Source organism: Ammodytes marinus, assembly GCF_949987685.1.
Source record: "Ammodytes marinus genome assembly, chromosome: 10".
NCBI lineage: Eukaryota > Metazoa > Chordata > Actinopteri > Uranoscopiformes > Ammodytidae > Ammodytes > Ammodytes marinus.
The window spans coordinates 15,002,621-15,029,710 of record NC_137214.1 but is presented as its reverse complement, the minus strand read 5'-3'; the positions used below and the strand labels follow the sequence as shown (position 1 = coordinate 15,029,710).

At 40.9% G+C, this 27,090-nt stretch overlaps 2 protein-coding genes across 3 annotated transcripts in view; one reads left to right on the top strand and one right to left on the bottom strand.

Moving 5' to 3' along the window:
* The window catches only part of fgf13a (fibroblast growth factor 13a), a gene marked incomplete at both ends in the record, with an annotated part of 100,436 nt that extends 91,010 nt beyond the window's left edge, over nucleotides 1–9,426 (bottom strand). For both annotated transcript variants that reach the window (XM_080035814.1, XM_080035816.1), the window contains one exon: nucleotides 9,378–9,426. In XM_080035814.1, the coding sequence (XP_079891940.1) occupies nucleotides 9,378–9,426 (49 nt within the window). The remainder of the gene's footprint in view (nucleotides 1–9,377) is intronic.
* A 9,241-nt stretch (nucleotides 9,427–18,667) lies between these two features.
* Nucleotides 18,668–25,308, top strand: f9a (coagulation factor IXa; the record flags this gene model as incomplete). Its single annotated transcript, XM_080036059.1, has 8 exons — nucleotides 18,668–18,725; nucleotides 22,363–22,544; nucleotides 22,631–22,655; nucleotides 22,999–23,112; nucleotides 23,562–23,696; nucleotides 23,787–24,103; nucleotides 24,229–24,352; nucleotides 24,713–25,308. 8 exons carry the CDS (start codon nucleotides 18,668–18,670, stop codon nucleotides 25,306–25,308), a joined length of 1,551 nt encoding a protein of 516 aa, XP_079892185.1.
* Nucleotides 25,309–27,090: the final 1,782 nt, after the last annotated feature.

The following is a 27,090-nucleotide window of genomic DNA, read 5'->3' as shown; positions in this document are numbered from 1 at the left end:
TACAGACAAATGAGTCAGTGCTGCAGCATGCTCAGCCGAAACAGATGAGATCTTTGGTTCATCTCAGATCTGCTAACAGCATTTGATCTGCGGCGAGCCCATTAGCACTTATAGGGCTGGATTGTGACACGCCTGGCAATGGCATTTTATGGAGACGGATTGATTCTGATTGCCATTTGTCATATCCCCTAACGAAAAAATTGTGGAAAAAGTAGAAGCTACACAGTGTCATTAAAATGTGCTCCCTCGTACAGAGCAGCAGATCAGATAAAGACACTCGAGGACCATTTTCTACCGATGACATCTCTGTCCAATTTGGCACATAATAAGCCATTGGAAAAACTGTCACATCCTCTGCTCCCTCATCCGTCCACCAGATGAAGACTGATAACCTCAGTTTTGCTTCGAGGTATAATTTAGTATGTCCCATATTGCTGACGTCAGTGTACAGACTTATGTGACGTAGTTTTGAATATGCCTTGAAAAACACAGTCCTCCCACTCTGAACTATTTCATTGGTCTGACCCTGCGGAGGGACATAATGTATTGTTATCAGGACAGTTCGACACACATAACCACAATTACAAGGGGATTATCTTGAGATGGGATTAACTACTTGCAGCATGGAGTGCATTTCGGAGTGAAATTGCAGTAATCCAAAATCCACAGGTAGGAGATAATCCCACCTATTTGTCGGAGTTCTGATCTTCACCGCAACTTTTAATTAAATAATTCAGGTGTATAAATTAGACTATTATCACGAGCAATGTTTGACATCAGTTGGCCACGGATAAATCTGAAGCAGGCTATAATAAGGAGTAGAATATGTGTTACTGCTCTTAACAAAAAAAATACTGTCTATTGTCCCTCACAGCTCGGGTGTCACAAATACACTCTTTCGATGGGCGGCTTTTTGAGATTTCACTAACACATAGGCTAACCACCACGTCCGTCAACAGAGAGCCAGATGTTCAAGGCCATTTTGTTAAGTGAACAGAGTGACAATATTTAGAGCGGAAGCCAAACGACACAGCCAATTTAGAGGAGTATAATTAACAACATTAAGAAATACGAAGAACTACTAAAGAGTGACAGAGAACAACACAGAGGAAGAACAATATTTTGACATTTCTGACATGGAAAACCACAACCAGAAGCAGGCATGTACCATTTGGCACTGAGGGGGTGGGATCACAATGCCATTCGCATGAGAAGACTTGCAGATCTGTGGATTGCACACAAAGTTGATTAATGCACAAAAACAGCTAGGTATTTAGAGATTTTAGGGCCACTTCTGGCAGTGATGACGCACAGACAGAGCTCCATTCCATTTCAAAGGGAAGGAGAAAATAATAATAGGATGAAAGAAATTTGTTTTCCCGGGACACGTCTGCAAATATACTTTACCGCTAATTGATCAGTAACGAACCCCTTTGAACTTTGGCACGACCAATTACAGCGATGTGGTTGGCACACTTAAATGGAACACAACTCTATTCTCAAATAAACAAATTGCACAGGCAGGCAGGCAGGCAGCCTCCCAGAGAACAAAAGGAGGACCGGGAGGAGTAGGAAGGCAATGCACAAGTCATGGGGGCAACTCTGTGTCAGTCAGAAACCTAAGCTGACAGAGGAATTGAAGAGAGGGGCTCTCAACATTCCCAAACAGCGCTCAGCGTGTGAGTCCGCGATGGAGAGTGGCAGATCTCTGACAAACCCGTTTCCTCGGGGCTGTGTGACCGGATCTGCGTCAGTGATAGAAAAAACATCTGACAGCATACGAGTCCAGGCACCCTGGCCCCACCAATGCTTCCACAACAACATGTCCTCAGATACTCCGTGTGGCATACTCCTTTCTGCCACGTTTTTGATGTATATTTTTCTGAATTGCATGTTAAGATTTGTACATAAAGCCTGATATTGTCTTAATTTTTAACTTAAAGAGGACCTATTATACTACTTTTCTGGTCTTAATTTCTTGTTTTACACTGCTATAGAGCAACCTGACACGAATCACATCACAAAAAACTATGTAGATTTTCGGGAAGCTCTTTCTCTTATTTTGGCGATCCAGCACATCCTGTCAACACTTGAGTGTGTGTGCTTCGGCAATCTCCGCTCCCTCCGCCTGTGCATCGGCCATCTCCGCTACCCTCCCCCCCCTCCTGCAAACCCCACTCCGTTGTGATTGGTTACCTTCCTTCCGAAACACTTTCAGTGGCGGGAAGCGCGAGCATGGACCTATAAGGGCGCGAGGCAGACGCGAACAGGGAAGTGACAGCATTACCATACATGGAAACATCCGCGTGGTCACATCACCAATTTTTATGCGACGTCACCAATTATGAAAGGGTAGACCGCTTTGAAGACGTGACTTCTCGACTGGCTAGAATAGTGTTTAGTGCTCTGCACAGACACCCCAGACGGTCAGCAGGGAATACGTCGAAATGCATGTAAGTCATTATTTGATAATTTAGTATGGTTAAGCATGACTATGAATCATCATAACAACGTTTATAGGTCATAAAAGTCAAAAAGCATCATAGGTCCTCTTTAAAAGGTGCACTATGTAACTTTGGGTGTGTCAGAGAAGTGAACATTTCCTAAGGTATATTCTCATAACTGATTAAACACTTTGCTCACATGAAAATTGGATCCTTGGAACACTGTTTGACGTTAGAAAGCTACGTGAAAAGTTACTGTTTCAGTGTTGTTTACAGCAGCAGGGCCCACAGTTTTGTTTGGTTCCAGGTGCCACCAAATCATCTTGTTTTGATTTATTATGATAGAGTTATTCAATTATAAGAATTACACGTGGTGAAAATATATTTTGTGAAATAACTTCAGGCTCTGCCAATGTAAACAAATTCCCATAGGCTGACACTGCATAGTGCACCTTTAAAAGAGAAAGAGAACATAACACATTTCACACATACCTATCCTAGAGAGAAAATAATATTTTAAGCTGACCCTGTTAAATAACCAAAAATCCTGTGAGTATGCTAGGTTCAAGATTAATTTTGGAATAATTTTCTAAAACCCTGGGATTAGAATTTGAGGACCCCCACATGAAAATCACTACTAGTTGAGCTCAAGCACTAATGTGACAGCAAATTAAACTGTGGTGTATTGCTGTAACCGCTGTGGGATGCACACATTTAGTGCTTGCCACAGCTAAAAACAGATTTAGCTCCTTCTCTTCAATGTATTTCAATATTGTACACAAGTTACTTTAGTTTTGCTTAAAGGCACAGTGTCAAATAAAAGTGTATGTTGGCATCATCTAGTGGTGAAAGTCCTAGATTGCAACACTCTGTCTCTACACCTCCCGTTACAGAAAATGTACAGAAGCTATGGTGGCCTTCGAGGACAAAAAGCTAGTTACTAAAGATGGCATCGTCTACAACTGCCTTAAGTCTTCCCACAATTGTCATGTGATGCGGTGAAGATGTGTTATAGCAATTTATTCTATAGTACTTCTTCTTGGTCTTCCAACAGGTACATTTCTCGCTGACACCCAGTATATATAAAACATTTTAAGGCCAATAGGGTTTGTCTTTCCGCCACTGTTGACCCTATAAAAATTCAGTGCAAGTGCAGATATTGACTGCATTTGAAATGATGTTGTAACAATTCAACAAGCAATGGACAAATCCTCCTTTTAACCAGCTTCTATTCAAAGAGGCTTCTCTGAGATCCCACTGAACATCTAAAGACTTTAATGACCCTGTAAGACAGTGTGTGGTTCTGCCAATAAGATATAAGAGTAGGGCTGCAACTAACGATTATTTTAATAATCGATTAATCGGTCGATTATTTTTTCGATGAATCGATGAATCGGATAAAAAAAATACTCAACGAATCGATGACCAAATTCGTTGGCAACGCTTTTAGTTATCGATTTTAATCGATTTTATCGATTCGTAGTTGCAGCCCTATATAAGAGCAGGTGTCGGTGTTGTGAAGGGGGCCGGACTCCATGCATGGTGATTAATGAAGCCGCTCCAAACTCATCTCTGAGCATCTATTGATCCAGTCCTGTGGCTGGGCCTGGCACTGAATTAGTCTGCCTGCATATATGCAAGAGTTATGATATATTGGATATATGTATAATGGATAATGGATAAGGACATGAATCCGCTGACTGACACTCACACCCAGAGAGGAGAGTCTATCAATGCTCTACACTGAGATGAAGTGTAAGGAGAGTGAGAAACATGCAGCCACATGCTCACATTATTGTGGCATTTATGAGTTATCTGCAAGAAACGCATACAGGAGCAGTCATCAGAAACTATACATTAACTCAATCTATAGATTAGATCGTATTGCTGTTGTGAGGTAGTTAGCGTGGACACGTCGGCATGATTGATGCACAGTGCATAAAGAGGAATTTGTCTAGTATAGTATATACATATAGCTGAGTTCTCAGGCTTCGGGAAGGTTGTAAAGCCGAGAGTGCGTATGTCATGATTTGACACATCACTTTGTCTGCGAAACTTAGCTTCACAATGACAGTGGGAAACTAACACAACCTGATTCACTGGGGTTGATATCAGAGCTCCGCAAGTCTCAGAGTCTCTCTCTCTCTCTCTCGCGCTCTCTCTCTCTCTCTCTCTCTCTCTCTCTCTCTCCTCTCTGAGTTTTTAAACCTGTCAATTCGATGAATTCAAATCTTCTCTTTTTTCAGGGTTAGAAATGAGGTCAAATAACAAATGATTCTTTAATTGGTTGTTCATGTTTACAGAAATCTATATTAGGTAACTGAAACTGCAAGCCAAATTAGCGAGTAGACAAAGAGTAATATAATGATGATAACACTCAGAGCCGGCCCAAGCCTTCATGGGGCCCTAAGCGAAATATGATTAGGGGGGCCCTCTCCAATGTTAGCGCTGCTGAAATTATAGATCTTTGTTAAATATCATTCACACACCCAGTGTTTCCCGCCAGTGCCTCCACTGTGCAGCTCTGCGAAAATATTAGAAAGCTGAGATTAAGAACCTCCTAGGGGGGTCCGGGGGTATCCCCCCCGGGAGATTTTTTTAACCTTTTTAAAGTGAAATGCATGAATCTGGTGCACTTTGAGAGGAAAATTAAGAGGCTAAATCTGAGAAATTTAGTGTGAACAAATTATTTGGAGACACTGGGTCAGATGAATTAGAAGCTATTGAAGAAGGACACATGGATTTTCCATAAAAATATTAATATAAAATAAAATATTATGGAGGGTCCTCTGGGTTGGGCTTGGAGCTCTTTTTCTTTTACGGGACATATTTCTCTGTAATATAATGAATGCATTTAAATGCAGTGAGAGGAACGAAGCAGAAGAACTCTTGTCCAGCTATCTTTTTTTCCACAGACGAGGCTGAAGTAGGCTATAGACTATACACAGTGCATGGGAAACTGAGGGCAGCCCCATTTCCAATTGTTTTTAAATAAACTCAATACACACTGTGCATGAATGTGAACGTGACATGATCAGATAATTTCGGATTACCTCACAGATTTTTAGGCTATTAATTATCTAGACCAAAAAATGTTATTCCTTTTTTGCACAATATGATGTTAAAATCAAACACACAAAAAGAGGGGGCCCCCCTGGCGGTCGGGGGCCCTAAGCGACCGCTTAGTTCGCTTATGCCTCGGGCCGGCTCTGATAACACTATAGATAATTATAGCAGCGTCGTAAATCAGGGACTGAGACACTCTGGACTGAGACCCAAAAAAGCTTCCGTTCAAAATGATGAGATTAGTTGAGAGAACATGGGAAAGCCTGGCTGTCAGAGATTCTGTATGCCGGCAGCTTGCGTGTATGTCAGAGGCTTGCTATCCAAGCCTGTGACAGAGGGCAGCTGACACCAAGTGACGCTCAGGGTGATGCAGATGGTGAACTGCAGTCAGCTGTATATCTGAAAAAATAATAAATAAAAAATAGACTATGCTTTGTTGAGCATTCTTTGTTAGGCTGAATATGTGTTTATCTCATCTTGTAGAGTTTTGGAGATGAGTGCAGCGCGATATGTCTTAAATCATGCCATTGATTCCCATACTGAGATGAGAGGGACCGTTGCTATGGAGGCTTATCTTAAAATCAATTATTTTGAGCATATTTTGCTTGCTGCGTTGTCAGCACAACATGCCCGGCTATCTCTACAGAGTAACTGATGCTATGTTTTGTTTTAGCTTTATAAGTATGTCAGGCACCCAATAGAAAAAAATAGCAACATACTGGCTCCACAGTCCGATAATGATATATTATTATTAACAAACAAATTAGTAGTTTCACTCTGTTCTTCAACAAGACACTTGAAACTTTATCATTTTTGAACATACCGTAATGTGTGAGTAAGTGCAGTCTCTTCAGTATAGCCAATTATATAAAATAGACAACACTCATATCCCAATAATTCAGTATTCATTAATCATTGTGCCCTTTAAGCTGCTTGAAATTCTTCAGGACAATTGCTTACATGTCCTCTAAATTCATTGAAATAAATCACCAACTAAAGAAAGGTATCTGCAGCACACTGGCTACTTTGAGAGCAAAGCTCTATTAATAATACTACTGTATAGTCCACTTCCAGTAATATCAAACGGCCAGGTCATCACGTGTAGCATTGCTGCCAAAATAAGCCAATTAGGTTCATTGATTTGTTGTGAGCACCTTAAACAGAGTCAGAAACTGACAACAGGGAACATCCAATTGAATTGCTCTATACTGTACATAAACAAGGATGCTGCAACTGGCAGCCTGCCACGGTGTAAATGCAAAGGTTGTAATTGTATTACACTCAGAACGATCTTAAAAGCCATGAATAGTGAGTCCAATAAAGGCTCAACAAGACAAAGGACCGCAGTCTGACTTTTGAAGAGAGGGAAATCGTTGCATATTTACATCTGGAATCATATTTACTGACGCAATAAAACTGCGTCATTCTAGACAGGCACGTGGTTTAACAGCTTTTCTAATTGCTAAATGGATTATTTAAATATAGCCTATATATATATAGCATCCAGACAAAGGGGGAGTAATGCGTGTGCCAGTGCGTAAATTGCCGTGCACATCCCCGGTGAGGATGGAGCCTTACGATGATTAGTCCCACCAGGGTTTCTCTGGCAACCCTGTCTCCGCTCTGTGTCCATGGCAATAAGCAGTTTACTATGCTTTCGCTTGACTGTTAAAAGACCTGTGGTTTTTGTTTTCTTTTTTTTTCTGTGTTTTACGCCAAAGGTCATAAGCTCAGGCTGCGAGACCGAGAAAAGCTCCGCGCTTCACGACTGTATACAGATGTGATGACAATGAGCGAACCAGGAGGCTATGCGGATAAGACGCGCGCGAGAAACACAAAGGGACAGCTCAACAGGATACCGACGACGAAAAAAGAATAGCCAATCAGTGTCATCATTTCAGCGGTGTTAAATGTTTACTTCTAGTGTAAAAATCTTTTAATTCTGTGTGACACTGTAACCCACTGGCATGCAGCATTGTGGTCCTTCTTTTTTGCCTGATTGATTGTCTGTTTTTGTGACGATCACCAAGTCGATGCAAGTAAAGCATGTGATCTAAAAGCAACACACCGTGCAGCGTATCTCAAACCAGCAAATATAAACCAGGGTTCAACATAACTTTTTTTTCCTACTGGCCCGCCGGGCCAGTGGATCCGGGTTTTACTGGCCCCTTGTATATTTTCACTGGCCCTGCACACACTTTTTTTTCTTCATAATTTAGTTTCAATAATTATAATACCTGTATTAGAAAAATAAAGAAAGATAACCAGATCTAAAGGGAATATCTATACTGTAACAGTATAGATATTCCCTTTAGATTTGGTTATTTTTCTTTTAGTTAATTATATAAAATGTTGATATTGCTCATACACATAATATAAAACCAGGCAAACATATTGAATTAGAAGCCTACAACTGAAAGTATGTTGAAAGAGTCGGCCAGTATTTTAAAGTCCAGTAGTTTGATGGTTGTTTTTATTCTTGAATTTGGGCAGTTTAATGAATAGTTCACCTGCAGAAGTCATGTTCAAACATAAAAAAAATAAGAGATGAAGGTCTGATCATTCTTTGTGGTGTGGTAGGCTGTTTTTATTACTTTCTCTATATGCATTAGGGATGTGAATGTGTCGACCGAATGACCGGTTTTCCACTTGCGCTCAAGTTGACTTTAAAAATAGAATAGAAATCCGAAAATCAGTGGGTTATGCCGTTTTTTTAATGGGAGATTTCACCGTGTATGTGAGTTCACGTCTGGTCGTGAGCGCGCTGCAGGAGTGTCACTTCTCCATGAAGTGTCAGCTTCACATAAGAGTCCGGTGTGGGACCATTTTTTCAAACTATTGATAAAAAACAATGCAGTGCAAAATATGCAGCATAAGTTAAACGCTCGTCTAAGACTATGACGTTAAATCACCTTAGAAACACACAATGCCTTCATCCGATCACAGCAGCGTTTCACCGTGTGATCTCGCCAGCGAGTGAGCCGCCGCGCAGATGAACTGTGGTTTGTGGCTAAAATAATAACCGGGGATATTCTCCCCGTTAGCGATTTAAATGGGAAAGACTTCCGCGATCTGATTGAATGTCTCGAGCCTGAAAACACAGTGCCAAACTGCGCGACTATAGGAACTGTACAGTGAGCGGAGTCCCTCCGTTCGTTTCTGTCTACAACCGACACAATCACCGGAGACGCATTCACAGCGTTTAAATAACGCCTCTCATTACCATTGGGGCTTGCATGCAAATACTGTAACATTACGGCGGCAGATAAAGGAAAAGCGCAGTTATCATTTTCTGCACCTCAACCTCTGCTGTGGTGGGAAGAAAGAAAGGGGGCAGATTAAGTCGATTGATTTGTCGACTCGCAGGCGGACGGTAGGCAGCTCTGCCAACGGAGCGAGAGTGCGCCCGCTTGTTGCTGCGCCTGTCAAAATGCCCACGCATCGGTTGTCCACTGGCCTTTCATTAAAAAATATATTTTATATTAGGTTTATTATATTGAGTCTTAAATAAACACTGCTTTCATTACGACTCTGAACGCGCATTTCAATGAACCATGATGTAGTCTACAAAAAGATACTGAACTGTGATTGGCCAGTCACTGGCCCGGGCGGGACAGTGACTGGCCAATCAACTTGCCCTGCATATGATTTTACTGGCCCCGGGCCATCGGGCTATACGTTATGTCGAACCCTGTAAACATGCACCATGCTGGGAATAGCTCACTATCCGTTGGCTGCTATATTGTCTCCAGTCTAACCCCAAAGGGTGATGGTAGCACCATGTAGTGGAGATGAATGGTTCGCGTTCAAAAAACCTTTGAAGGGGTTAAAGCGGTGCGCGCGAGACAATTAAGGCTCGCCTCTTACCCTTGGAAGCATCCTTGTCTTCTTTAGGCTTCGCCACTTTTCCGCTCATAGATCCCAGTTTGGATGTGTAATTCCCGATTTAGACAAGAATCGAAATCCTTTGAGATGCCGACCGTCCTCAATGAAATCCTTGCCAACGGTTCCAGGTGCTGAGATAAGGGTTCTGTGAAGAGAGAAATTATTCATCAAGATCTTCTCTATACAACAGCAACAGCAGCGTGTTGTTGTCAAAGCGGGGCCATAGCCTATAGCGAGACAATGGGAACGTGGGGGAAGCAAGGTGTTTTATCAATCGGAGATCAATGAAAACGTCCAACTAGTGATGCTCTCTGGGCGCACTCACACGCCAAACGACAAAGAGTCCATATGGATTCAGTAAACACCAGGAATCACCCGGTGGCGCAAGTCTATCTTTGCTCAGCCTCCCCAGTGTTTCCAAAACCAAACACGTGTGAACCTACCTTATCTCCTCCACATGTTCTGCTACATCAATGCACATTGATGAAAGGAAACGCTCCCACCACGAATCCCGTTGTGTTGCATATAAAAAAAAGAAAAATCACGACCTGCTCTGCTGTGACAAAGGAGAGGAGCAAAAAGCTGCGAAACGGAGCTCAGTTTTATTTTTTTCTTCGGAGGGGTTCAATCAGCGTTGGGTTGAAGAATAAAAAAAGGAAAAACTAGAGGTCAAAACACAGAACCGACGTCCAACGTACACACAAACCCCGGGAGATAGCCTATGACATCCACTGTAGCTGGTGCGACCAGGTTTTCTTGTCTGAAGCTCTTCCCACTGACGAGCTCGGCTTCCTCTAAACGCGCGGTGACCAGAATCAACAGGATAGCCTACACAACGTGAGAGCGCACCCCCCACAACATAAACTCACACCTCCCAATAACAGCGCCAATTCACACCGTGGACATTTGGGTTTGTTTGTTTTTACTTCTGTGTCACAGCCGAGGTGAAAACGAGCGTGCTCCATAAGTGGGCAACACGGCGTCAGTGTGTGAGCTGTGATGTTGACGTGTGTGGGGGGGGGGGGGTAGAAAAGAATCAAAGCAGGACGTTGTGCAGCATGGTGCACACACCATCTTGCTGTTGCTCTCATTCACTTGCCTTTGCAGAGCTATGCGTCATCTCATTCACATGCCTGCGCATTCTCTTGTATGATCAGAAGTGTTATCTAGGAACATGAAAAAAAGCATAACAAATTTAAATGTGCAACTAACGGCTCCCTTGAAGATAAAAGTATAATATAAATCAAAGACGTTCATTTTGTGGTTCCGAGTATGGATTTAGAGACATTTCAAACAGTAAATAGGTTATGATCTCCAGGCCCAGCCTGTGAAAAACATATGTTGCCCAGTGAGTCTATGTATCCACACATCTGATATGGACTACTACTAGTGTTTTGTAAAACAAGATCAAGTATCTTCAAAGTTGAGTTCCCTGACTGCGCAGTAAACAGGTGCTGGGAAGTTTTTTTATAAACTTTGTGGGACAGCAGATTGGGTTTAGACTAATATACCAAATTTAATAAAAGTTACTTCAGCTTAAGCTTGTAAACATAAAATAGAGCCCCTGTTGGCTAAATATCTCAAATAAACAGGAACAACTATGACATAATATTGCTTGATTTTTAAAAATAAAATGTAAATTGACAAGTGTTCTTGTCATGCCACTTACAGAAAGTTCTGGCATAATTTTCATTCTGTCACAAGGACAAATCTGGACTGTGTATTCCACAACATTACGAGGTTCAAGTTTGTCACCGGCCCACTCTTTTAGGATCATCGAACATACAAAAGATCCATCAGTGCAACAACTTCTTTTCCCCAGGTCTTGCAATATCTGTCCTCAAGATTAGTGTCATTGAAGCAGTGCATTGGAGGTGAAGTTGATTTTCTGTGTGACCCTTGACAGTCAATAGACATTTGTATTTCCAGAAACAATGTGTTGGGTGCCAAGGACTTTCAATAGATCTGTGAACAGTTATCATTGCATCTACTCACCAAATAAATATTATTTTCTTATGAAAACCTTCGACAGCCCTTTCTGTAGCTTATCAAGAGACACTTTACGAAACTAAACTCCAAAGCTGAGTTTTATAATAACAGAAAAAACATTGACTCCTTTATGTTGCGTCACACTGAGGAAATACTGTCCATCCTCTGTTGTTTGTTGCAGCTTACACTATGACATCTCTATTGACTAATAATGAAGGTTATACAGCATGCTGGTGTTCAGAAATAAATGGATTTTAGAGCTAAGAGCATGCGGGGGTCCTTACCTTTCAAACCTGCACTCTAAAAGTCACACGTCATCCTTCACTTTAAAATGTTCCTGGTCCAAATGGTGAGTGAACGGCGCTTGCAGCCAAAAATCCAAATTGTTGTTCAGGCCTCTTAATCCACTTTGGAGGTTTCTACAATAATTATGATTATTGCTATTTCTTTTTTTATCAGCTTTCATTCATAGTTGCTGGCCCAGGTTCAGGCTTTAAGTCACATTTCTCAGCCCTGCAGGTCTGTTAACACTCAGTGGCAGCGGAGCAAAAAGAGCTGCGGGTTGAGGGTTACGAGATCTATATGGCTGCTATTTTTAGAAAGAAACAGGACCCCTTTTAAACTTTCTTCGCATGCTCAAATCTCCCCGAGACATCTCAGGCACACTGTCGCTCTGCCTCAAATGGACAAATCAATACAGTTTTAAAAACAGTTCAGTTACTGTACATAATTTTCTTGATGACTTAATGAACTCAATGTAAGGTTAATGTACTGCAACCAGGCTTCCAGGTGTTTGAACATAATATACTGTGAAGGCTTACTCAAGCACACTGAATTTTCTTATCTATCTATTATCTATTCATCTTTTTATTCTTTTGTGTTTTGGCAGGTAATTCATTAGCCATGCTGTGAGCAGTGGGTGACATACTTAACATTGTTGCATAAAATTGTCTATTAAAATCTTTACAATGTAACTTTACTCTAATCAGTTGAACAACCTTAATGCACATATAGAGTGGATATATTATCCCTTTCAGCCCCGAAAGTTTCTGCATTGCAGTTATAAATGTCTAATTTTCTTTAAACATAAATGTTATTTTCGGAATAACCAGTTCTATTTTAAAAAAATTAAGATTTATTCCATGTGAATAGTTGTCGTCAAGGTTAAAGATGTATTACGCGCAAGTACACAGATATAATTTGCCTATTAAAAAAGTGTGTTACAATATTAATTTAGCACACAAAATATTTTATTATGATTCTGATACCAAAATAGCATTATCTCAAACACACAGACACAACCCTTGCGAAAGAGCAATGAACCACATCTGAAGGACATTATGTGTACATTAATATTGAAATTATTGAAATGTTTTAATCGTTAAATATAATAAAACTCTTTCAGTGATTTGTATTGCATTAATTGTAGCCCTTGCAAAGATAATTAATTTACATTTATCCAAACTTATGCAGACTTTTTAATGGTTTTGAAGGAAACATACTATGAAAAGATGTGCCACAAGTCCTTCAGTGGGGTATTTACTGAATATCAACTGAGCAAATGCTACACCATGAAGGCAGAAGGGATACTTGATAGTTGTGGTCAGGATATATTTTAAGTTATGAAAATACATTGAAAATCTTACCAAATGTGTTAAGAAGTATTTTAAGTGTTTGAGCTTTTTGAAATGTTTGCAGGTTATCAACATCATCAGATCCCAGAAGGTGCTGGTGACGTCATACATTACCTAATGAGTCATACAAGCGTGCGTAGAATGAGGTGGAGCTCTGACTCAAGAGCAGCACATGTGCATGTATGTTGACGCATAAAGAGCAAGGGTTAGAGAGAGTGTAAATGTCAGTGGGTTGTGTTCCCACTGTGTCCATAGCCCCCTATGACCTTTCCGACAGGGCATTGCAGCAAAGTGCTACATTCACCCCCAGACTGTTAAAAGCAAAGCCCTGCAGCCCAGTTGGTAAAGCATAAAACAAACTCCTGACTCACACTCTGTCACTTCTGATGTTATATCACAGGCTGTGTCCACCGCTGCCACGGAATAACCCTGATTTGCTAGTGTTTGCCGCTGATTGCTGGATTTTTGCTGGAAAAAATGCATCACCTGATGCTCACGCTGCCTCCCACACGTGCGCGCACACTCAGCAAACAGATCTGTTTTTGTTCTTGTCTCTTGTCATATACGATCATTCCTTACGGTAAATGTAATACATAGACCTAACATGCTCAGGAGATGTGACTAAAACTGATCATCATATTTTGTTATCTTTCAATAAACAGAAATACAGTGGGCAGCATAAATTAATGTTTTGTTAATACTTAATTAATGCTTTATGTAACATTTATTAAAATGTTGTTATGAGAGGCATGTTTGTGTCTTAATAGTTCTTAGGGTGACATATTCAAACATATGGGATATTTTGAACATGAACTTTAAATTGAGTTTTGTACCTTTGATTGGTAATGAGTGTGAGACAGATATTTGTAGGAAATTAAGACAAAAAGATCCCCGCATTCATAAATGCACACAATCGTTTTTGTCCCGTAGATCAGTCTGGCCTTTCTCAAATTTCCGGAGGAGCCCGTACAAAAAATTACCAGGCTAGGACTAGCGTTCTGACCTCACCTTTGACCCTTATAGTGGAAGGCAGCTTCTGATTGGTTGTAGTGTAGTCATCAAACTAGCCTCGTGACTTCAGCCATATCTCACAAGCTTATTCGTCAACCCACTTTGACGTCAACAATAACATTCACTAATCAGGGGCTGCCTTCCACTAAGGGCCCAGTCTGACTGGAGGCTAGAGTGACGATAACAGCCCTGCTTGGTGAATATTATATTGGAGAAAGGCCAGACAGATCCGCAGGAAAGAAACGAATGTGGAGCTCCTCGGACATCCAGTTGGTCTCGCCAGGCTCAAACAGCTCCACAGGATACGATAATATACCAATGTAGATTGTCCATTAGAGGTTTCGATTGTGTGACGATTGCAGTTCATTTTGTGCTTGGATAGGATACTTTGTCATAGTTGTTGGCAATTGTTGCAAAGATGATGTTATGGTATTCCAGTCACAAAAAGACAACGGATCACGTTCTCTTTGCTTGCATGGCTTTATCCCAGGCAAAGTGCTTTCTTCCAATATTTTACAACTTTTTTAACTACTTTTACCTGACCTTTTGACAACATCTTAGTATCCCAAAGGAAAAGGCAGCTGATGCACAAGCAGTATTGTGATCAAAGTGAACGAATGGAAGAATGAACAAATGACTGAAAGGTTAATGAATGAACTGATGAATTATCATAGTCAACTGAATCAAATTAGTTTTTTCTCTGATGCATACACAAAAATGACAAAAGTTAAAGCTTCTTGCGATAGTTTTGAACTAGATCAGATTTTACTGTGGCCATGTTGTTTTGCTATTTATACATTTCTTTAATGGGATATGTTCATAGAGCTCTTCCTTTAGATATTTTCCATAAGCGTGTGGGACCTACAGCCCAATTATTTTGCTGTGCAGTGTATATTCACCATGGCAGTTGATTAAATCAATTCCCAATCGCGTGGGTAACAGCCATTCATCCAATCTGCACACCGAGCTGACTTGTAAATCAGTTGCACGGGGTGAGAGAGACTAACACTGGACCAATGGCGAAGGAGCCGCTTGATTTGTAACTTGGCTGGACTGAAAATCACCCAAGGTGATATTTGCGGAGGAGCGTGCATGGTTTGTACAGAGAAATTGCTCCTAAAAATAATTCTCTGGGACAGGCGGTGAGGTGTTGGAGGGTGATTAATGCTCCATTATTGTGCAGCAGGGTTAGAAGTCTGCCTCTGATTATACAGTATCTCACAAAAGTGAGTACACCCCTCACATTTCTTCACATTTTTCTTTATATCTTTCCATGGGACAACACTGAATAAATGACACTTTGATACAATGTCAAGTAGTCAGTGTATAGCTTGTATAACAGTGTAAATTTACTGTCCCCTCAAAATAACTCGACCCACAGCCATTAATGTCTAAACTGCTGGCAACAAAAGTGAGTACACCCCTTAGAAAAAATTTACAAATTGGGCCCAAAGTGTCAATATTTTGTGTGGCCAACATTATTTTCCAGCACTGCCTTAACCCTCTTGGGCATGGAGTTCACTAGAGCTTCACAGGTTGCAACTGGAACCCTCTTCCATCCATTTATGACAGCATCACAGAGCTGGTGGATATTAAAGACCTTGCGCTCCTCCACCTTCCGTTTGAGGATGCCCCAAAGATGCTCAATAGGGTTTAGGTCTGGAGACATGCTTGGCCAGGCCATAACCTTTACCCTCAGCTTTTTTAGCAAGCCACTGGTCGTCTTGGAGGTGTGTTTGGGGTCGTTATCATGTTGCAATACCACCCTGCGGCCCAGTTTACGAAGTTTGAGTGCACATGGTCAGCGTCGTACACAGAGGTTGGCTTTGGAAAATAGACGTATGAGTGCTGCCAGCATTGCTGAAGGGCTTGAAGGGGTGGGGGGTCAACCTGTCAGTGCTCATACCATACGGCGCACTCTGCATCATACTGGTCTGCATGGCTGTCATACCAGAAGGAAGCCTCTTCTAAAGATGATGCACAAGAAACCCCACAAAAAGTTTGCTGAAGACAAACAGACTACGGACATGGATTACTGCAACCATGTCCTGTGGTCTGATGAGACCAAAATACATTTATTTGGTTCAGATGGTGTTAAGAGTGTGGAGCGGCAACCAGGTGAGGAGTACAAAGACAAGTGTGTCTTCCCTAGAGTCAAGCATGGTGGTTGGAGTGTCATGGTCTGGGGCTGCATGAGTGCTGCCAGCACTGGGGATCTACAGTTCATTGAATTCTAACATGTACTGTGACATACTGAAGCAGAGCATGATCCCCTCCCTTCATAAACTGGGCCGCAGGGCAGTACTGCAACATGATAACGACCCCAAACACCCCTCCGAACGACCACTGGCTTGCTAAAGAAGCTGAGGGTAAAGGTTATGGACTGGCCAAGCATGTCTCCAGTCTTAAACCCTATTGAGCATCTTTGGGGCATCCTAAAACGGGAGATGGAGGAGCGCAAGGACTCTAATATCCACCAGCTCCTTGATGTCGTCATGAATGGGTAGAAGAGGGGTCCAGTTGCAACCTGTGAAGCTCTAGTGAACTACATGCCTAAGAGGGTTAAGGCAGTGCTAGAAAATAATGATGGCAAAACAAAATATTGACACTTTGGGCCCAATTTGGAAATTTTTTCTTAGGGGTGTACTCACTTTTGTTGCCAGCAGTTTAGACATTAATGGCTGTGTGTCGAGTTATTTTGAGGGGACAGTAAATTTACACTGTTATACAAGCTATACACTGACTACTTGACATTGTATCAAAGTGTCATTTATTCAGTGTTGTCGCATGGAAAGATCTAATGAAATATTTGAAGAAATGTTAGGGGTGTACTCACTTTTGTGAGATACTGTAGATGTTAGTCTGATTTAACCACTGAGTGCGGCAGATAAGGTAATCAGACGGTTCTGTTACAGGGTTGCTAATGACAGTGGATACATGCTGGAGGTCGAGGAGTGTTGTTAGTCACTGTACTATTTGTGTTTGTATTTTGTGCAGAACAGGTGGGGCTTATCACAACCCATCTTCTGTCTCACTCAAAATGCACAAAAAGTTACATGAATCACTGCGTCCTATGACAGTGACACTTATCAGAGAATAGCAGGTTGAGCGATTGTAGATTTACTTACTCAATCACGGGAGTTGTCACTGTAGGGAGAAGAGTATGCGGCATTATGCAGGAGAGGTCAGCGTCATGCGCGAGTCATATAAAATATTCACATGATCTCTATTTTATACAGTATTTGGTTGTCATACATGAATATAATAAATAATATTATTGCACAGTAGCAAATGCAGGATAAGAAAAGCCGAAGACGTGTAATGAAAATAAAGGTCATCCAAGGGTTTGTGCATTCGTGTGTGCATCTTAATGGATTTCTATGAGTTCGCACATAAAAAATGGATTTCTGCAAACACCACCGTTGTTGCACCTGCTTATTAATCTCTGAGAATTGACCTCAGTCCCAAAGGTCAAAATGGGGTCAGCAAGTTATTTCAAAGCTAAAGAGGTCAGGGTCAAAAGGGAGGGCTTGATGTTGTATTTCTGTCTCGCTCCCAATAACACAACACATAATTGACTTGGCCTCTCCTCAGATTGCATTTTTATCACTCTGATGTCACAGGGTTTATTTCAGCTGCTGGACAAATGATTTACATGCATCTGACACTACACACATATACCTCTGGTGATGAAGTCTTCATTGGCGGACGAGTTATTAGCACCTGAAGAATGCCTCACATCAAGAGTGCTAAGTTGGATTTTATATATTATTATTAGGATATCATTTTTTGACATTCAGAATTCAAAACAGTGAGCTTGTCGGGCACTTCCTGACCAGGAGGGATTGGATCTCCACTTTTCATTAACGGTGGTTGAACATCACAGAGCCGGCAGCGTCTGTCAGCTCGGCTGCATCACGACTCACAGAACCAGCAGTGGATTTGAGCTCTCATTTCTCAGGAGCTCACATACCGTATTACTGTGTCACCACTGGCAGGACAAAGCATGCATGGATTGCATATACTCGTGCAAAACCCAGGATTTAAATTATTTATTTTAAATCATCTTTATTTGTCCCACACCTGCACACATAGTTACTTTAAAGAAAACTGTTTTGGACTATAAAACTTGCAGCCATATGTGATGCATTTACAAATGTAGGTAAACCTAGGATCCAACTAGGTTAGGCATTATTGGGTCACGGACCCACTTATTCTACCAGGTTTTATAAATGTCAGATTGTATCGATAACAGTGTAGAAATACAGTATAAGGGCATTTTGTTGCCATGAGAGTACTTCATTTAACTTGATATTAGTGACTTTTATCAATCAATCAAAATATGTTCCTTATATTCCAGTTCCACCTCATGCAGAAAGTGATACTGATTAAACAAAAATGGAAATATATATACATATATATACGTATATGTTGGTTTACATCAGTAATGATTTCCTGTACAACTACAACTGCATCTGGGGTTTTAATATATTTTCTTTCTTGTATTTCACTGGCACAATTTCACCTGGAAGGCCTCCAACAGCCTATTTATGAGTGTTGGACTGTTACTGGTGTTGTTAGCCTGTAAATCCAAACACTACCTCTCCGTCTCCAGCAAATATAAAGCCAATTGTTAAAATGTCAGTGTTTGGAATTGTGTGGATGCACGTGGGGAAGCAGGGGGAACGGGTCACGGGTGCGATACACAAGTCTTTCGAATTACAGAAATGGCTATACTAATTAACACAGCAAGTCTCTCTCAAATATCACATTAATGTCAATGACTTCATCTAGCGGAGGGGGAGATGCAGCGGGGTAGGGGCTTTGAGGCCTGCAGTGCTGATTTTTTACAGCTCACATCATAGGAGCTCCCTTCGGATATTACTGTACAAGCTTGCAAGACTTAAGTGTATTGAGAAACGCCCAGAAACTCAAGATTTAATTCAGTCATACAGCATCAAAAAATATAATAGTTTTCTTTATATACCGGTAGGCTACAGTGTAGCTCCCTTCCCAAGGTTCCAAACATACTGAAGTAGACCATGCAAATGATAATGTCAGCCATTGTTTCATAGATGTACCAAGAGTCATCAACAAGAAGTGCCCTTTGAAAAAGGTTGTAACATAGACTGTTCTAAGGCAGATGAAACACTTCTACTTCCCGATATTTGATTAAATGAAAAATCTGAAGTATCAGTGTTGCTTTAAATTCCTTTCTTCAAACATTTCAAGAACCACGCTCATTTGCTTTCTTGCCAGACATTAGAGAAGAAGATTGATGCCACTCTCAGGTCTGTCTGGTAAATATAAATTTGCAGCTATGAGATGGTAAGCCTAAGTTTAGCACAAAGACAAACAGAGGGAAAAAGTTACTTAGCCATCACCGTGCCCAGACAAAAACATTTAATCAAAACACATAACTAGGTAGGTGTATTGGGCTCACTAACTGAACCAGCTAGCTCTCTACTCTAACCAGTTAAACGTTTCCAAAAAACTCCACAGTGCATTGATGATACTTACAGACATTGTTTTAACAAACAAAATGATGATGATGATGATGATGATGATGATGATGATGATGATGATGATGATGATGATGATGATGATGATGATGATGGTGATGGTGATGAATGAACAGCATCATAATTGGAGAGCTAATTAAACTGCTAATCTAGCATGCCTTCTATGCTCTGATGCCTACAACATGTGCTTGTGAGTCGTGACACTTCCTGTCACCTGACCATCTGCCCCTCCCTACCAGCATTACTTCCTAAAGGTACTCGCTCCTGTACTACACACATTATAAACAACATGGAACTTTTAACTTTTGATCCCAGGGGAAGAACATTAGGTGTTTCTACCATTTGAAGAGTAAGTCTAGCTGTTTCTTCTGTTTTCCATTCTTAATGCTAAGCTAGCTAAGCGAACCATCTCCTGGCTGTAGCTTCAGATGTAACGGAGAGACACGACACACACATCTTACACTTCTATCCCTTAAAGATACTTTTCATTTCATTGTTGTTGTTTTATCCTGAAGGTTTTCTTTTTCTCCACACTGAATACATATAATTACACCATCTCCCCTGTGACCTCAAATAGAGTTTATTCTGTCTGTGTCTTGTGAGGATTTCACATAAAACAAAAGTCTCATTTGATGCACCTGCTGATGAAACGTCAGACTCCATTTAGAAGCACATACAAGCTGTGATAAATCCAAAGTCTATCTCTGCTCGTTCAGTCTTCACCTCCTGGAATATTCTCGACAGCAGCTCATCTTCCTCAAACTGCTGGTGGCGGTAAATGGGGAAAAGTGCTTGCAAGTCACCAAGCCTGTGTACAGATAGCATGAGAGAGCTTTCTTATCCTCGCTTGCATCTGTGTAATAACAAATCCACACTTCCACAACTACACTATTGTTTTACCACAGCCGGACATAAGCCTCTGCAAATGACACAGTGTCCTTGGTGAAAGACTTGGGTACAGTATAGCGATCAATAGCACTGAACCAGCATCAGAGTTTGTATTATCTGTGAGGCCTTGACTCGAGCCCTGCTCTGTAGTGACTAATCTAATTGGAGCCGACACAGACTCCCTGGCTGTTTGGTGCTGCCAAAGAAGAGAGAAGACGGAGATGTCAGGGAGATCTTTATAGATCAATAGTCAGTCACAGACTATTTGAAGTTCCCATCCATGCATCCACACCGTCCATTTAATTCAGCATTGTTAGCATGCTCAGCATAGCAAAAACCATCAGTGCTATTTTATCACGTAAGGCTCTCCGCAAGGCTCAGCAGCAGACTCACATTTAGAAAGATGACTCAACGAGGACAGTGCAGTGTATACTTACACAGTAATGTGCTGGACTATAGTTGGAATACCTGTGACGATGTTTAGCCAGGGTGAATACCTTTTCTCGGTCACTAGACTAAATCATGATGGTGTGATTAAACACACCGTAACTTCTCTACTCTGATATTCAATCAGGCTGGAAATGATTGAGAAGCTCTCTTATTGAGCAGACAGTGTTAATTACTCATGTATGAATTATTCAGCCTCTGAATGACTCAATAAGATATTAATGCCTCCGGTCAATAGCTGCCAACACCCGAGAAGACTTTGGACTCCCTCTGGGGCGGGTATTTCAGAGCCAGTGATGGCTTGCATCTTATACGCCAGACCAGAAAAATAACACCAGAGTTCAATCTTTAGCTCACACACACTGAATCATCACAGGCATCATATCACCCGGCCTTAACCCCCCAGGTACATGAGCATGTCATCAATATATATTACTGTCTTGTTGGTTCATAGATATACAGTATATAAAAGGTTGCTTTACATTTAAGGTGTAAGTCCGCCATCTTGTGGTGAAAAGATCAAAATGCTTTTCTTCTCGCTTTTCTACATGCGGGCCCAGGAAAGGGTAGGAAAAGCTGGATTTATCATGGAAAATGTGACTTAAAACATCACACATTGTATTATACTACATTATATTATATTAACTTTGTTGATTATAGTACTTTCAAAAACCCATGAGCTCCATATGTAAAAAGAAAATCCAATTGTTTGTCTAAATATAAATGATCCATTTATCAGATTCATGGCCACCTGTGTAATGAAACATTGAACCTGGGTTGGGTAAGATAAACTTTTTGTTTGTTTTTTTCAGAAGATGGTAAGATTAGTAACCTTAGCTGAAGCTAATAGTGAAGATCTGGAGTGTAAAAACAGGCCTAGTACCGGAGGTGAAAATCAATGCATGAGTTTCATTTTATTATTAAAAAATAATATCGCTCCCCTATTTAAATTTACAGATAAATAATAATAACAACAACAACAATAATAATAATAATAATAATAATAATAATAATAATAATAATAATAATAATAATAATAATAATAATAATAATAATAATAATAATAATAATAATAATAATATGAGTAATAAATAATAATTAATAATACAAAATTAGATTGTTTGAGTGCATGTGGATGTAGACATACTGGATTTTTTTCAGACCGAGTCAGGATGTATTTTTTTTCTTTGAGCAAATATGCAACTAATTGTGAGTGTACATGTGCAAACAGAGCTCTGTACTTTGGAGTGTGTCCCCGTCAGGATGAAATCAAAACTGCTGGGAATGGCACTATTTTATTTCTCTTTCTTTTTATGTTTGCTGCTCTTGGACATTCAGCAATGCTTTGGAGGTATTATATGCTTTGTTGTCTATTTCTGACTTGAGGCTTACTTTGAGACTGTTGCCAGCAGGGATAGGTTCACTCAAAAACAGTCTGTGTACAATATGTTTTCCTTTTACTCACCTTTCACCCAGCTCCAGCTACAGGCCCAGTGTTTCTGTCCGGTCAGGCAGCCGACAGCGTCCTGAGAAGACACAAACGTTCTAACACTGGTTTCTTTGAGGAGTTGCTGGAAGGCAACTTGGAGAGGGAGTGTATCGAGGAAGTATGTGACCTGGAAGAGGCCAGGGAGACCTTTGAGAACGATGAACAGACAGTGGGTGTTCATTAATTTAGTTTTTATTTTACATGTTTTCTTTGTTTTTGCCTGGCTATACTCAAATACTTTAACCTGCATTTTAGATGGCGTTCTGGGCTGGATATGTAGGTAAGAGTTTTTTAATACAGTGAGTCTTCTCCCAACATAAACAGAACATTTTTTAAATGTTGCAGTGATTACTGTGTGTTTGTTTAAGGTGTTTCTTGCCATTTTTTCCTCTCTGACTTCTTCGATTATGAACCTTTTATATTATCTTCCTTGTCTAAGGAATGCTTGTGATCATTCAAAGAGAAAATACATCTGCTTCTAGAGTACTCGTTCCACCTTATAAATCAGAACGTTTCTTTCATGTGAAGATTTTCCCCTTTCTACCCTTTTTCCCCGAGTAAATATTGCTTTGACGAAACAACCAAATGAGGTCATTAGATGACTGTGTGCTGGATTTCTTCAGATGGCAATCAGTGTAAAACAAGCCCGTGTCTGAATCAGGGGTCATGCCAAGACCACCTTGGCTACTACACGTGCACATGCCCCCCCAGCTCCACCGGCAGGGACTGTGGGATTGGTAAGTAAAAGCCCCTGATCAAAAGAAATGTGATTTGTGTGCCACATGATCCAAATGATCTGTGATCAGATCTCACTCTCAAAGGTAAAAAGATAGACGCTCGACCTTCTTTCTAAATCTAATTTAATGGGTTCAACCCAGAGTCAGCCTGCTTTTAGGTCCCAAAATAAGATTTTTGGTATTTTGGGATATTCTAAAAACAGCAGCCAAAGTGCCATCTCTGTGAGAAATGGCCTGTGATTTACCTGAATCACACGTTTATCTGACAGTGGAGAGAAGTCCACCAATGTTCAAGTCCGTCTCAAGGCCATAGTTATGTGCCTGTATGAACATTGAAACAATAATAATAAAACAATAATATATATACAGTATGTTTATACTGTATACATATACATATATAATAAGAGGATGGGTTCAAATTAATAATTTGTCTTTATCTTCCCCCTCAGTTTTAACAAGAAGATGTGACGTGAACAACGGAGACTGTATGCACTTTTGTGAATCAATGACAACCTTTGGAGCAAAGTGCCTTTGTGCTACAGGGTACAGGCTGATGCAGGACAGTGTTAGCTGTGAACCGCAAGGTAACCACATGCTCTAAAGATGATCTCTCTGCTAAATATCTCCATAATCCCTCTCCATTCCACAATGCTTTTCTTTTCTCATATTCCCAGACGAATTCCCATGTGGCAGAACTGTCCTGACAGAGGTGAGTGCAGCATCCACAAGGTCTCTGTTCGGCCGTGAAGAGGCCAGCCTTCAGAACAACACTTCACTGAGCCTCGTCAACAGCAACACATCCCCTCCCTCCACTTCAGCCACTGCCACAGTGTCTTCTTCTGCCAGTACTGACTCTGTAGGATACAGAACCAGAAGAAGATTTTCCCCGTGGGAGTACAGTGATGCTGAGATCCCAAGCGAGGAGCCACCAAGTGCTAATAAACGCATTGTCGGTGGCACGTTGGTAATGCCAGGAGAGATCCCATGGCAGGTATTGTATGGAAGTGGAAGTACTTGATGCATATAAGGGCTTTGTTACCGGAGGTTCCAGAGGGGAAAAAACAGCAGTTGCAGAACGTAGCTATTCAGTTTTTTTTTCTTTCCTCTTTTATCCAGGCAGCCTTGATAGCGCGTCCCAGCGGTCAGTTATTCTGTGGGGGCACCATTCTCGGCGAGCGGTGGGTTATCACTGCTGCTCATTGCCTGGTGGAGGCACAAGGCCCCTTCTTCATTAGAGTGGGTAAGTTTCAAAGCCAACTATAGTCTTGCCTTTGCTAAAGCATGACCTGTAGTAGATCTTTGTAAAGTAGTTATCCTGCTGGCCAATTTTTTACTGCAGTCTTTTGGCAGGTAAAAAATAGCAATTTCGAAGACGTCACTTTTTTGTATAGGGTCTTTCTTTTTGTCAGTGTGGAGCACAGACTCTCAAAGGGGCAGGGGAAAAACGTGAAAAAAGGGTAAATGTGAACAAGCAAAATACTCAAGACTAGTTCAAATGCACCAAATGAACATCCGTGTCATATCATCCTTGTATGTTGTATTTTCTTTCATCCTCTCCCAAAATACCTGGAAATATTTCAATTACTATCCTTGCCTGCAGGGGAGTATAACATCCACATCAAGGACGGCACAGAGCAGGATCACGAGGTGTTGGAGCAACACATCCACCCGCGCTATAACAAGACTGTGAGCTTGTACAACCATGACATTGCCCTGCTGTACCTCAAAAGCCCCATCACCTTCTCCACAGCAGTCAGACCCATCTGTGTGGGCCCCAAGGCTTTCACCGAGGCCCTGGTCAAGGAGTCGTCCCCGGCTACGGTCAGCGGCTGGGGCCGAACACGCTTCCTGGGATTAACAGCTGTTACTCTGCAGCAGGTGCAGGTTCCCTTCACTGACCGGACAGAGTGTAAGCGCAGCAGCAGCGCCAGGATCACTCCGGTCATGTTTTGTGCGGGATACTACGACGAGGCTAAAGACGCCTGTCAGGGAGACAGTGGCGGCCCTCACACAAACAGCATTCATGACACGTGGTTTCTCACCGGTATAGTGAGCTGGGGGGAAGAATGCGCAAGGGAAGGCAAATATGGCGTCTACACCAGGGTGGCCCTTTATTATCGCTGGATAAAACATGTTATGGGATTAACTAAAAAGAGGCTGACATTGGATGTGGAAGACCCTGACCCTGAAATGTAAAGATAGATTCAATTATTTTTCAAACTGGGTTTAACACATGTGTTGCATGTCAAATAAAAATCACAGTATATTTAACAAAAACACAAGATGCTTTGAATGTTATGTTGTTAAAATGAATTGTCAAAGTATGACTGTATGATTACGTTTAATTATAACAATTGTATCAGAAAAGACCGATATAACACTATTTTTTAAAAGTAATACTTGTTTACTGTAAAACTTGTAGGCTACTCGTAAGTTACTTATACTTACATCAAATTTGACGGTGCTACTGTAAGTTACAACCAAACACATCGCTCCCATCTGCTGGTAAACAAATGTATCACAAGTAGTGGTATTCAGTGTCAGAGAAACCAAAAATCCTCTCACAAAAGGAGAAAAATCTTCACACTTTTATTATACAAGATGCCTTCCATTAAAATAAGAATACATAACTAAATTAATTCAGGGTGTATGTAAAAGGGCATCCTTTGTTTCCAGGCAAACATATTAACGTGTCAAAACAAGTATTAAAGTATCTTAACTACCAAAACAAAATGATTATTGCCATACATAGTTATTTTTTTGATAATTGATTTTAAAGAACGGAAGCTGTAAGAAAAGAGGCCAGTTTAAAACAGTGAATGTCTTACAATATAAACCTGCTCACTGCTTATTGTTCAATTGCCATGCATTTTCATAATAAAGAAACATTCAGCAACAAGTGTAGGCTACTTAGCTTTTTCGGACACAAAACATTTCAAGCAATTTTTATTTTCCAAGCTGGAAAAGCTGTGCAAACTCTGCAGCATTTTGGATTAAAATGACAAAAACTATCTGATTTTATCTGAAGTTAAAAAAATAAATAATAATAAAATTGGGAGTTGATGTGCAGTCAATCATAGCTCCAGTAAATGAATAAAGATGTACATTTCATTGGGGGCTGCACAGCTACCTCACAATATGAAGGAACAACATGACAGCAAAATAAATAAATTAACAACATAGGAAATGTGTAGTGCAGCGGCAGCCCCCGCTGCTTTCTAGGCTAATTTCCATATCAAACACAGCATATCAAAGGCAGCCCTCCGACTGGGGCCTCAATTTGATGCAGTAAATTCATATAAGACTGCAATCAATATTTAATTAAGCGTTCGACACAGAGGGTATATTTCATGTCGGCTGTATGATCCCTTCTAATGGGCAACCCAAGATTAACAGAGATGTAATGGTAAGGAGGAAACAATTGGCCTCCACCATGGAGGGGTACATACGGATTAATCTCTCATTCTCTCAGTTTATTTTACTCTGCTCTAGTCTGCCTTCTGTACACCGTGACTGACGGTGCGCTCCCTAAAGATCCAGAGGAGAACTACAGTGTTTGGTGCTCGGTGACACTAGTGCCCCATTCGTCTAGACTCTACGGCGCACACTGAGGAATGAGCTGTCATCAATCTTCATCATGTCTGACGGTGTCTTACCTTACTGTCACTGACATGTCAACATGCAGGGGGTATTTGTCTCCCCTGCCTCCCTGACACATCATACATCCAAGGATAAACAAGGGAAATAATAACAGAAGGATTAAGGGGGAATACACAGTGCGAGAGCTAGAGCGGCAAGCAAAGCACACATTCAGTTGACAAAAGGTGGATTTTTATTTTCTGTCTCTATTGTCCATCCACCTTATTAAAGTGCCTGTTGAATATTCGTGAGGTCAGGTCGAAGCAATAACAGAGAATTTGATTTTCGCAAACAGTACAAACAAGAGATTTGGAAAGAGCAGGAATAAAAAAAAGGCAT